Source organism: Carcharodon carcharias, chromosome 19 (assembly GCF_017639515.1).
Source record: "Carcharodon carcharias isolate sCarCar2 chromosome 19, sCarCar2.pri, whole genome shotgun sequence".
NCBI lineage: Eukaryota > Metazoa > Chordata > Chondrichthyes > Lamniformes > Lamnidae > Carcharodon > Carcharodon carcharias.
Genome location: NC_054485.1, coordinates 88,688,150 through 88,700,933, shown reverse-complemented (window position 1 = coordinate 88,700,933; position 12,784 = coordinate 88,688,150). Strand labels below are relative to the sequence as shown.

Here is a 12,784-nt window from a genome sequence, read left to right as displayed (position 1 = left end):
TTTCAAAACCAACTGAAACTGTAATATTTTATTTGCATTTTTGTGTTTGTTGCCGTGCACTTTAAAAAAAAACATGCCGTAGCAATTACTTACAAAACTATTGTGTTGGGTGTCGGTTTCAAAGGTCAGTATTTCCAATATCGCTGAAAAGGTCTAAACTGCCGACGCCTCACATAAATGTCCACCCCCAAACGTTGTGAAGCAGCAGAAACATCCATCCGAAGTTTCACACTTGGAGCGTCACTCAGAGGGTCAGAGGAGCTCTTCAGATATAGCACATAACATTTGGAAAATGCTGTCTCAAAGAAGTTTGATGCTTTTTAAAATAATAAATAATATAGGCTGGAAGGCTGGTGAAAGACGTTGATATTTAAGAATCCGTTATTTAACTCACAATTTTATTCCACAAATAAGTGCCACTTAGGCCGGGGAGGGTTCGAACAGCGATCAGAGTACTCCTAGGCTACATTTAATCTCTCTTAATTCGGAACTGCAATTACAGCCTTAGCACAGGTTGCAAAGTCAGAAATGATCTGCTACTGACGCTACAGTTGCCGCGTAAATGGGTATTACACCTTTCTTCTCATTGGCCGATGGACCTCAGTGGCTTTCCATCCGCGAGTTAGGTTGAAAAAAAAACGGTTTGGCTGTGGTTTAAGTAAGCTTGGCAATTTCGGAATAATCAATTTACAAAAATTGGAAAAATGAATTCAATTCTGTTTTTTTTTAACAAAGTCATTGGGGTTACTAGCTGATGCATTGGACTTCCACATTTTCCATTTTGCATTAAAAACACAACACAGCACCATAAAAGACGAAACGTACAAGAATTCATTGCCAAAATATTTATGTTTTACAAATAATACATTGATTTACAGAGATCATGTTGATTGGAAATGTAAAGAACATTCAAAATAAAGAGAAAGGACTTTCATTTATATGGTATCTGTAAAGAGCTTTTATACGTCCTGAGGTCGTGACAGAAGCTTGATAAAGGCAAGCTTTTTTGTTTCTTTGTATTTCAGAAGGAGAAATGAAAAAAGCAAGGGCCGAATGGTGACCTAATGTAAGTCTTTAAAATGTTGAAGGGTTTAGATAGAGTGGATGCAGAGAGGAAGTTTCCTCTTGTAGGTAGGGGTGATCAACATAAGAAAGTCACCTAGAAATCCAAGAGGGAACTCAGGAAAAGCTGCTTTACCCAAAGAGTGGTGAGAATTTGGAACTCGTCACAACAGGGAGTAGTTGAGGTAAATAGTACACATGCATTTAAGGGGAAGCTACGTTAGCACGTGGGGGAGAAGGGAACAGAGGGTTCAGATGATAGATTTATATGGGAAAGGATGGGAAGAGGGTCGAGTGGAGCATAAGCTGTGCCGAATGGTGTGTTTCAGTGCGGCATAACCTATGTATTCCTGTGCAACTGAAGAAATTTAATCCTGAATTGCGTCATAAAGACAAACATCACACTGGATTTTCTCTTCGGCCTCCGAGTTTAAAATTGAAGATTGGCTTCCAACATTCATTGCACTTTCATTCACCGCTGAAGTGGACTGGTCAGAATCTGCCCCATTTTCCTGTGGAGATTATGATGGTTAGAAAAAGTGCAGTACACTCAACTTGGGCAAACAGTCCAGCTTGAATACTGGTAAAACTGTTCCACTCAAATGCCTATGATTTTCAAGGTTAACGCGGAGATCGAGTGGCTTATTTTAATTCCAAATTTCAACAGCGAGTTTATATATATTAATTTATGATGGCACAGCCTGGTCTGTAGAATAACAAGAAAAAAAAAACCTTACTCCAGGTCACTGTATTTCTCTGAAGCTTTACTTTCAGTAGTTTATTATACTCTATCAGACATCTGGGAGACCACAAAATATACATTACGAAATCATTTGCTATGGTGACCCACGTCCAATTTGCATGATGTATTGATATTAATTATAAAAAGTTGCCATCATGCATATTTATTTAAAAAATTATTTTGAAGCGCCTGTGTCAATGTCGTCTTGTGGCGCAGCGGTAGCACCCTTAACCCTGGGTTTAAGTCCCACTTGATGCATTCTTAATGTGGGCAAACAGGTTGATTATCAGCCTGCAAATCCTTCTAATACGCCTAGTAGTAGTTGTTAAGAGCAGGAGAGTTTCCTGGTCAGACATACTACCCAGGGTAAAAGCAAACCGCTGCAATACTTTGCCAAGCATCAACATGGACGAATCCAATGGAAGTCCATGAGTACCAACATCCTGGGTGCGATATCTGGAGGAGGAGAAAGTACAAATGCCACATGGAGATGGATGAAAAGCTCTATTCAGTCCGTTTTATCTAAAATTCATCCTTAGCAATATCACCCTGTTCCCTATAAAAGAATCTAACTGTTTCCTAAATGAATCCAGTCGAACATCTCCTCGACACATTCCAGCTGCTGATGACTGCACTGTACCTCCTTCTAATCTTTAACTTGAACTGGTTCAGATTCATTAAGAAGAATGTCGGCTTGGTTTACTTAAAATGAAGGGCAGCACCCTGGCTCTCTTACCTGATTCACTGACACCTTTTCAGGATTAGGAATGCGTTTTGCTGTGAATTAAGCCAGAAAGAAGTGCATGTCAATAGCATGGCATCCCAATCCCACAAATTTGAGAATATTTTTTTCAAATCCTTATTTCTTTAAGCTTGCATTGACATAATGAAAATAAAGTGACCATTTTAAATAATGTGCCAGAAGTGTGGCTCTAGTTGTTCACAGTTAAATTGTTCATCAAAGTTTCCCTGCAGGGTTTCAGGGAAAGAGACTGTGAGTGGGATTGACATCAATGATTTAGGTGATGGGTGTGAAGAGATGGTAGCTAAATTTTCAGATGGCACAAAGATAGGTAGGAAAGTATGCTGTGAAGAGGACATGAAGAGGTTGCAGATGGATATAGATAGGCTGAGTGTGTGGGAAACGATCTGGCAAATGGAGTTTAGTGTGGGAAAATGTGAAGTTGTTCACTTTGGCAGGAAGAACAAAAAAACAGAGTACTACTTAAATGGAGAACAGCTGCATAATTCTGAGGTTTAGAGGGATCTAGGTGTTCTAGTACACGAGTTGCAAAAAGTTAGTATGCAGGTGTGGTAAGTAAGTAAGAAGGCTAATGGAATGCTATCCTTTATTATGAGAAGAGTTGAACATAAAAGTAAGCTTCAGTTATACAGAGCATTGGTGAGACCACACCGTGAATATTTTGTGCAGTTTTAGTCTCCTTATTTAATGAAGGATGTAAATGCTTTCAAGGGAATTCAAAGGATGTTTAATAGATTGATACCTGGAATGAGAGGGTTGTCTTATGAGGAAAGGTTGGACAGACTGGGCTTGTTTCCACTGGAGTTTAGAAGAGTGAGGGGTGATTTGATTGAAGTGGACAAGATCTTGAATGGTCTTGACAAGGTGGACATCGAGAGGATGTTTCCTCTTGTGGGTGAGTAATCCAGAGGCCGAGACTAATGTTCTGGGGACATGGGTTCAAATCCCACTCTGGCAGATGGTGGATTTTAAGATTAGGGGAGGCGGTGGCGTATTGGTATTATCACTGCACTAGTGCTCCCAATACACAGGGTTAATGCCTAGTGGATCTGGGTTTGGATGCCAACATGGCAGATAATGGGATGTGAATTTTTTTTTTGTAAATCAGGAAATTAAAGTCTAGTGATGACCATTGTTGTAAAACCCATCCAATTCACTTTAGGGAAAGAAATTTGCTGGTCTGGCCTGGTGTGACTCCAGATCCACAGCAATGTGGTTGTGTCTTAACTGCTCTCCGAATTGGCCTTGACCAAGCAGTTCCAAGGGCAATTAGGAATGGGCAACAAATGTTGGCTTTGCCAAAATCACCCACATCCATGAAAGTATAAATAATATATCCAGGTTCTTTCATAAGTGCTGTGTCAAAATCCTGAAATTACCTGCCGAACACCATTTTGGGAGACCTATCACCACAAAATCTACGGTTATCCACTCTTAGTTTCTCAGAGTATGCAGGGATGGATAATAATTGTGGGCCATATATCACAAAAATTAATTTAAAGAGGCATTACATAGAATCTGTTAATTTTGCAGTGGTAATGAAAGTGAAGCTGTTAGCCTTCATCATCACCATTGTTACTCCATGGAAACTGACGATAATGTCAGGAGACTCCACATGTACAGGATAACACGAAAATCCAGAAGTTGATGACTTTGATTCTACACTTCTCCACAGGATGTATTGTTCAGGACCCCCAAGCTGTAATCGGTGGGAAATCACTAAACTGACAAGAACTTCCACTCATTCGTATTAGTCTAACCGGAAAACCCTCAAAAATTTTCATCTTGTTAAATATGGCATAATTGGGCCTTAACTTCATACTAACTTCTTTGTTGGCACTGAAAAAAATAATTTTATATTGTGGAATCTAAAACTTCTCCATGATGATAAAATAACTACATATTTTAAAAATCATATTTTAAAAATGTGTTTATCATAATCCAATCATCAATTATGTATTTCGTTATCAGAATTATTACATTAAAGATGAAGGTATTCAATAAGCTTAACTTCCACGATTGCTGACTTCAATATGATTGCTCGCTTACGATGCTTGCTAACATCAATGCTTCTGCACGCCTAGAGATCTCTTTGACTTAGCACCATATGCAAAGTGACATGGAGACACCACAGGGATCTGGGCAGATTTAATCTAAGGGAGCAAAATCGGAACCAATAAATTACATGCTAATGTCACGCAGCACAAGCCGACGCAAAGGCATCTTTAGACAGACCTCAGGTGAGCTCTCTGCAGCCAGCATTTTTATTTCAGCCTCCAATTGTTTTATGTCTCTCTGAGTGAGATTGGCAACTAGGACCAAATAGTAGACCGTTTTCTGCATCCAAGAAGATGGGGTATAAACTCGTTTTGTGAGAGGGTGTCAGGAAAATATTAGAGGTATTGAATCAGCCAGCGTTCAACTCCATTGACTTCACTAAAACTGGGGTGTATAATAGGTCACTGATGGGAAACTGCCCATTTTGCCCAAAACAAAATTCTGCACCAATAAAAGGTCTCGAATAGTTACAGTCATTATGGAGACCAAAGTCATACTCAATCACTAAGTGCTTGCCTCAAATTCAGAAGGCTACAGGAGAAAGGTCAGACATAGTAAACCACCCAGGTTACCCAAAGGTCGGTCTTTCTTTCCTGTGTTATTCACCTGTTATGTTAAGTTCGTCATAACCATAATCATGCCTGCAAAAAAATGAAGGGGACATTTTACATGCCTTGAGAATAAAACACCTACCAAGAAGTAATTCTAACTTGATAGCTTCTAGCAAGTTGGATATAAACAAGTAAACTTTAGAAACTCAATATATGTGGTCTGAAAACAAACATCCCCACTCCCGTTTTATTTCATTAAAATATGCATTCCAACGGGCCATTATTATAGAGACATGAGAATGATACCATTATGAAGACAACCCCAGTTATGTTGTTTTTATCTGCATGGGGTTAATATACACTTTTGTGCTTTCCTGTATTCATCAGCAGGACCGCGCTTATCAGTAGCCAATTGCAGGATACAATAGTGACTTCGGCTGATAACATGAAAACATACAGTGAGTTTTGGGAAAGCCCCAAGTAGTCATTTTTTCCACCTCCATTTTCATAGAACGTAGTTATGCTGCAGCAGCGATGGAAGTAAATAGGTATAAAATGGCTTTACTCAGGTGGCCTTAAAACAGTTCTTATATTCAGTTCAGGTATCTTGGCACCTAGCTTGCAGAACAGGTTCTCCTGATGAGAAGCATCCAAAGCCTGTCCACCATCTACAAAGCACAGATTTGGAGCATAATGGAATACTCCCTAGTTGCAGCTCCCACAACACTCAAGAAGTTTGACACCCTCCAGGATAAAACAGCCCGCTTAATTGGCACTCCTTCCATAAATATTCACTCCCTCCGCCACCGTCTCACAGTGGCAGCAGTGTGTAACATCCACAAGATGCACTGCAGAAACTCACCAAGGTTGCTTAGGCAGCACCTTCCAATCCCAGGACCTCTGCCACCTAGAAGCACAAGGGCAGCAGATAGATGGAAACACCACCACCTGGAAGTTCCCCTCCAAGCCACTCACCATCCTGACTTGGAACCGAATATTGGAACTCCCTCCTTAACAGCACTGTGGGTGTTCCTACGCCACATGGACTGCAGTGGTTCAAGAAGGCAGCTCACCACCATCTTCTCAAGGGCAATTAAGGGTGGGAAATAAAAATGCTGGCCTAGCCAGAGACGCCAACATCCCGTAAAAGAATAAAAGAAGCAAAACCTGCTTGGCTTCCAGTCAAACTGTGAAGCTTCCCTTAAGCCATAAAATAAATTTTAGCCGAAGCTGGTGGTGATATTAGAGGACATTTAAGAATGTCTTCAGCGCCCCTGGGTCAAAATCCTGAAACCCCTTTACCTAAAAACACCTTGAGTGTACCAACAACAGATGGGCTGTAGTGGATCAAGAAGGCAGCTCAACGCGTCTTTATCAAGGATAATTAGCGATAGGCACTAAATTGGCCTTGCCAGCGCTGCTCGCATCCCTTGAATAAAAGTGCTAACCATGTCGTTTCATAGTGCTCTATTGGCAGGATTTAGCAAGGATGTTAAACATTTCTAAATTATTTTCTAGGAGAAAGAATTATCAATGTATGAAATTATGTACCAGCAAATTCCACTGAAACGAATAGGATGTGGAAATTCGACGAGCTTCTGGAGTGAGAAGGGACGGAGCAATAATCTGAGATGATGAGAAATTTGTGTTGCGTTGATTGAAAAGGGGCTGATAGGTGCAATGCGGCAAATAGATTTTTCTTGTTTCTTTTTGAAGTGTCCCAATTAATGGCTACCAGGACAGAGAGACAAGACTGAGATGAGGGCAACTGTTTGGTTCTTTCAGTAAAGGGAAGAGGTAAAGTCTCAACTCTATGTACGGGAGTGTTAGAGACAAAAGTGTAATTTACCTTGAAGAAAACTCATGTTTGGATCGATTGCTAGAGCTTCAGAGGATTTGACAAGCTGCAGTGAAGTTAATTCAGAGCGTGACACTTTCCGATATAGCGTGATGCAAATTTTGAACCACAGTTCAATACACAAAACTGAAAAAGTGCTTCTTTTTTCAATTCCATGCATCTGCAAATTCTTACGAAAGATCTCGCCATCCCTTGTGCACTTTGTTTCTACGGTGAATATCAACTCTTCACCTGACCGTGGATAATACCACAGTCACTCCTGATCTATACTTAAACTGCCCTGCTTGGTTCGGTATGATTGGGAATACTAGTGCAGATTGATTTCCAGTTGCTCGGCCCGGACCACAGCCTCTGGGCTTGTGTGGTATTCTCTCTGTCCCACCTGAGATCCAGGAATCCAATTTGCATCTTCTAAGTTTGGGTCAGTAGAGCGCTGATCGCGTGCTCCGTCACAATTAGTCAACCTACTGTAAACCCACTTTTTTATTTTTACAGATGGCAGAAGTCAAGATTATAATGCATGACTATTAAACTGACAGCATGTCACCTCTTGTCCAGAAATTAATAATGACACACAGGCACGCGCTTGGGTTAAAATCGCGATGACAGAAAGCAAGGGATTTGGACGGTAAGTGCGCATCTAGCAACATTTTTCAAATGGAGAGAAACAAAGGAGCTCACAAAGGAGCGAAGCTGCTAGACTCCTGATCTGCATTAGTTAGTGTGTTCTGGAGCTGGGGATTAAGGGTTTCTTTCTGACCCATAAGTAGCTGTGATTTCAAATGAAAAACTGAAATACGCGTATCTGAAATCTGATTCGTTCCATTAAGGGCAATTATTAACTCACTCTAAATCGTCACATGCCGCAGCCACATTCAGGGAAGATCGTTGTTTTAAAAAGTCTATATTTATCGACGCGTATTGTATCGGCTCTGTTGTAGTTATCTGTTCAAACAGAAAGATTTGATTAGTCTAGGCTGGCCAGACATGATGTACCCTTCATGGGCCCCCATGCAAGACGGTCCTTGATTGGTTGGTATTTGTGCAAGAGATCAGCTATTCCACCTCTTTAAATTGGGGTTAAGAAGGAAATACTTTTAAAAAATGTTTTAAAAATCTAATAGTCTTGGAGAAAATAAATAGCCAGAGTATGCAATCAAACTCTAAAATATAGATGAACTCAAACAAGGACTGGATGAGCTTTTGTAGAGACTTGGAGGGATAAGATGAAAGGGTTTGATATCTAATAAAAGTTTGGGCTCTTGGGCCTCTTGCACCTTTCACGTTCTTAACAACATATCGTCGTCTTAAAAGTAGATATATAAAAATGTTTAATTTATAATCAAGCAACATAGGTAATTATTAAGTATGCCAATCTATAAAATCCATCCATCTCTATGGTTACCATATCATGCTCTGTTCTTGTTGGTACTGCAGCAAAGCTTGAGATGAAATTTTGTGAATAAAAGTCTATTTGTTTGGTCTCCTACAACCTGCGATTTCGAAAACGTAGCTTGATCAGGAGCAGTATGAGTTTTGCCTCGAAATGCATTGAAACTAAAGGCTGTATTTCACTTTATATTCCTCCTTACCTGTTTCTGTGATTTGATTGGAGAACTTTGTGAACCTACAAGCGTAAAATATAATAGAAAGGAAAATGTCAATGGAGTTCAATACAATATGGCACACACAGTATTCAGAGCGATAGATTGATCTTTGATTGTTGATAGTTATATATGTCGATAGATAGAAAAAGAACACAGGTTTATTTGAGGTACATTATCTAATTGAATGGCAGAACAGGCTCGAGAGGCTGAATGGACTGTTTCTGTTTCTCTAACAACTGATCATGCCTCTCGGGGTCTCCAAGGTGAATTCACTCATGGAGTGAATTACATTGAGTGCTATCATTCTTAGTATGACAACTGCAAGGTACCAGAAACAGCAGTAAGTTAAATAACTAATTTAGCCTTTTTTAAATAATTCTGTATACGTGGGCGCGCTTCATTAAACGACTTTAGGCGGGATGCTGAAATAACGCCTTGCTGTTTGTCAAAATCCCGCACTGTTCACCTGGACAAGCAGGAATGACTAGAATATTTGGCAATGCAGCGCTCCTTCACTCCTGGCATGAAGTCACAATTATCTATTGAACTTTTGAAGTAGAACTTAATTCCGCAATATTTCGCTTTGAAAACAAGACCATCAACAGTTGAGCCCAACTCACACAAGGCAGACAACCGACAAGCGCACACGTATAAAGCCCAGCTGACACACATTAAAACCGGCAAATAGCTGGGTTACATCATGAAAGCTAATGAGTTTAAATAGCAGTGCTGTAGTTTGCTACAATCATAATTAGCGTTCACTTATTACCAAGTTACATTTACCAAATTGCTACAAGTTGCTGTAGGCAGCATTTATCAGAAATCGCACATACAGGAGGACAGTTACTCTAACAGTGCATCTATTTTGTGCTCGGTAAAATGAAGGACTCGTCTTCTTTTTGCGCTGTGTCAGGTGTAGTATGGGCCCAATGTAGATCTGAAAAATGTATCTCCAGTTCAACATTCCCATTTTCCAGAACAGCTATTCATCTGAGAATGGAATTATCGGTTTCGAACTAAATTTCCTGCTGTAGACCAAGCAAATTAGAGATTGAATTGAGGCCCTTCAAACCAATTTCACATATTACATTTAGATCCAGCACTGGGGGTGGGGCTGGGGGTTTTGAGGGGGGGCGGGGTGTGGGGTGGGTTTTGTTTTATCTCCCCGGGCCCGACTCAATCAAGACCTCAGACACAAGTTGCATCACATGTTCCCTTCTAGACTAATTCGGGACAGCTACACTTTGTTGTTGGCTGTGACTCAATGAGTGGTACACTCTCATCGCCGAAGCAGAGGTTAGTGGTGTTAAGCTCCCATCTTACCTAAAATCCACACACACTCCACTGCTGAGAACGCTGTAGTGTTGGAGATGCAATATTACGGCTGAGATGGAAACCATAGTGGACGTTAAAAAAAAGCCCGTGACCTTATTTTGAAGAAGAGCAAGGGAGTTCTCCCTGATAGCCTGGCCAATGTGCTTCCCTCAAACAAAGTCACTAGCTCGCATCATTATCACGTTGCTTTTTATCGGATTCCGCTACGCACAAATTGGCGCTGCTTACAATGCGTCAATGTCTACATTTCAAAAGGACCTCGTCGGCTGTAAAATACTCTTCGGCTTCCTGCGGTTATGAAACGTGCCCGATGAATGCATAGCTATGACACTGGAGCAAAACCTTACCATATCACTGGTACTTCAGAACCTATAAAGATAATTATTCCCAGAAGGCCCACAACAACTGATAAGAAATATATGGAGAAGATGAGGAAGACCGAATAGGGCCGTGTCAGCGTACAGAATGCACACTTATAATATTTCTAATGAACACAATCTTTCATTAGCCGCGCCGAACATTTTAATTCATTCTTATTGAGTTACTTGCCCATCATGTTTTCTAACGAATTGCCGAATGTCTTTAGGCTGTCAGGAACAAAAGGGGAAAGGAAGACATGTATTAAAAACAGAGACGGAAAAACAAATATACTAATTTCTAGGTTATTTTTGCAGAGCTAGCTTCACATTCGAGTAGACAGTCCAAGTCTGGGGTGGTAAATGCACCATGCAATCTGTACCGCACTTCAAAGGTCTAATTACCAGCGAACCACCCCTCCCCCACCCCACCCCCAAATCAAAAAGAGCATAGAGCACACCCAGCGAACGCTGGAGAGGCTAGGGCTACAGGAAACCTACCCGCTCCCGACATGTCTAGATAACCAAGGAATCTTATCCAGCGTTGCCCAATAACACCCCCTTCCATGACGAACACTGACAAATGATTGTAATCCTGAAGAACATAATACAACCATGCCAACATCTGCAATAATGTCAACAGACACATTGGGAGAAACCGTAACCTGACTCGCCAGCGGGAGACCAGCAGGACCAGAGGCAGTGCCAGTTTTGTATCCCATCCAAAACTAGTCCCCGGCGAATGAAATGTGGAAGCAAATTGGTTAGTGTTTAAAATTCCCTTTGCACCCAATCTCCTCAGCATCCCGAAGGGGAAGTCATTAGCTCTATTGGTTTTGCACCCAGCATGATTTGACTCCCTATCGAAGGGTAATGCAGGGCACGATGTACAACTGGCATTTCACCTGACCCTTTGTGTTTCCCAGCTTAGGTTAAAATTTAGCTCATGTTTTGTCAATCTCTTCCACAGCATTAGGTAAGCGATGCCTGAACTGTGCCAACATCGTCCAATATTCATCAAAGAGCAATAGGACACATGGCAGAATGTGAAAGAGCATGAAACAGATTGTGTGCGTTTCAGCTAAAATAATGGATAAAATGGTTGGGATGAAATTGGACTTCCCTGAAGGCACCAAACGAGTGAAACCAGATAAGTGGTCTGTTCTACACCTGCCCGCATTGAACTCAATGGGAATAAAAGCTGGCGGAGTGCATAATGGAGTGCTGAACCTCTGTCACCCGGTTTATGATCCAGAAGTGTTATGTCCAAGTGTCTTAAGCTGGACAAAGAGAATGCGCAGTTTTGACCGTTGGAATCATATAAGTAACCGACATGTTAACCAGCCTCATATGATCCCGGTTGACCTCTCTGATCGAATGAAACTTCCATATGAATGTGTAACATGTCCAAAACCAACAGCACAAAACTCGAGCTGAACTCACAAAACCAGAAATTTGCCTTGCACCCTAGTGTAAAATGGCCCAGGTCACAGCTTCCGTTGCGACACAAACAGTTTCCATCAAATGAACTGAGTGCTGCAGTGGGAGACCAGGCTGATGTTATTGTGCCTCCCAATATTGATGACGTAGAAGTGTTGTCGCTGGGCTATTGATCCAGAGACCCGGGGTAAGGTTGTGGGGACCTGGGTTCGAATCTCTAGATTTGAATTAAAAGTCTAGAATTAGAAGTCTAATGATGAAGCGGTTGTTGTAAAAAAAAACCCATCTGGTTCATTAATGGCCTTTAGGGGAAGCAATCTGCTGGCATATATGTGACTCTGTTGGGATCGTGTTGCACCCTATAAGTAATCAAATGTTAACTAGCTCATGTGAGATTAACGTGATTGACTCTCAAATGTCCCCTGAACAAGGAGAAATGTTGGCCTAGCCAGCGAAGCCCACGTCGGTTTAAATAATAAAATATCACCGTTCACCGGCTTTCACAGATGATCAGGATCGCTGAGGCACCATGGAACACGAATAGGTTTCACTCTCTCAGGGTGACAACATTCCCATCCCATCAATGCTCTTCCTTCCCTGATCTGGCACATGTAACTTGCAGGCCTACAGCAATGTGGTTGATTCTTAACTGCCCCCTGAAATATTGCCTCGCCCACTTATTATTGAAGGCTGTCACGTTCATGTGACATTGCTTGTCCGCTTTTTTAACAGAGCCATTGGCCAATTTAAAATAAACAAGTTCATGCTTCACAGCGCACAGATTTTTTAGTCTGTCGAGAGTAGAAATAATCATTTCTAGGCCACGTATTTCAAGATAAAATAAATTGAGGCGCTTAATATATTTTGGATGATGCTGTTTATAAGCAATCGAAATTTCTGGAATTCTCTACCCCAAAGTGCTGCGGATCTCGGTCGTTGGATATATCCACGACAGAGGTCGACAATTATTTGGCACTAGGGAATTAAGGGGTGTGTGGATTGAATGGGATCG

At 41.2% G+C, this 12,784-nt stretch overlaps 1 protein-coding gene across 4 annotated transcripts in view; it reads right to left on the bottom strand.

Moving 5' to 3' along the window:
• Window positions 1–830: 830 nt before the first annotated feature.
• Window positions 831–12,784, bottom strand: part of LOC121291130 — a 39,691-nt gene continuing 27,737 nt past the window's right edge. For all 4 annotated transcript variants that reach the window (XM_041212203.1, XM_041212206.1, XM_041212205.1 and 1 more), the window contains 6 exons: window positions 10,526–10,563; window positions 8,627–8,661; window positions 7,882–7,979; window positions 5,232–5,266; window positions 2,541–2,581; window positions 831–1,574 (listed from right to left, as the gene is read on the bottom strand). In XM_041212203.1, the coding sequence (XP_041068137.1) occupies window positions 1,431–1,574; window positions 2,541–2,581; window positions 5,232–5,266; window positions 7,882–7,979; window positions 8,627–8,661; window positions 10,526–10,563 (391 nt within the window). In that variant the 3' untranslated portion in view covers window positions 831–1,430. The remainder of the gene's footprint in view (window positions 1,575–2,540; window positions 2,582–5,231; window positions 5,267–7,881; window positions 7,980–8,626; window positions 8,662–10,525; window positions 10,564–12,784) is intronic.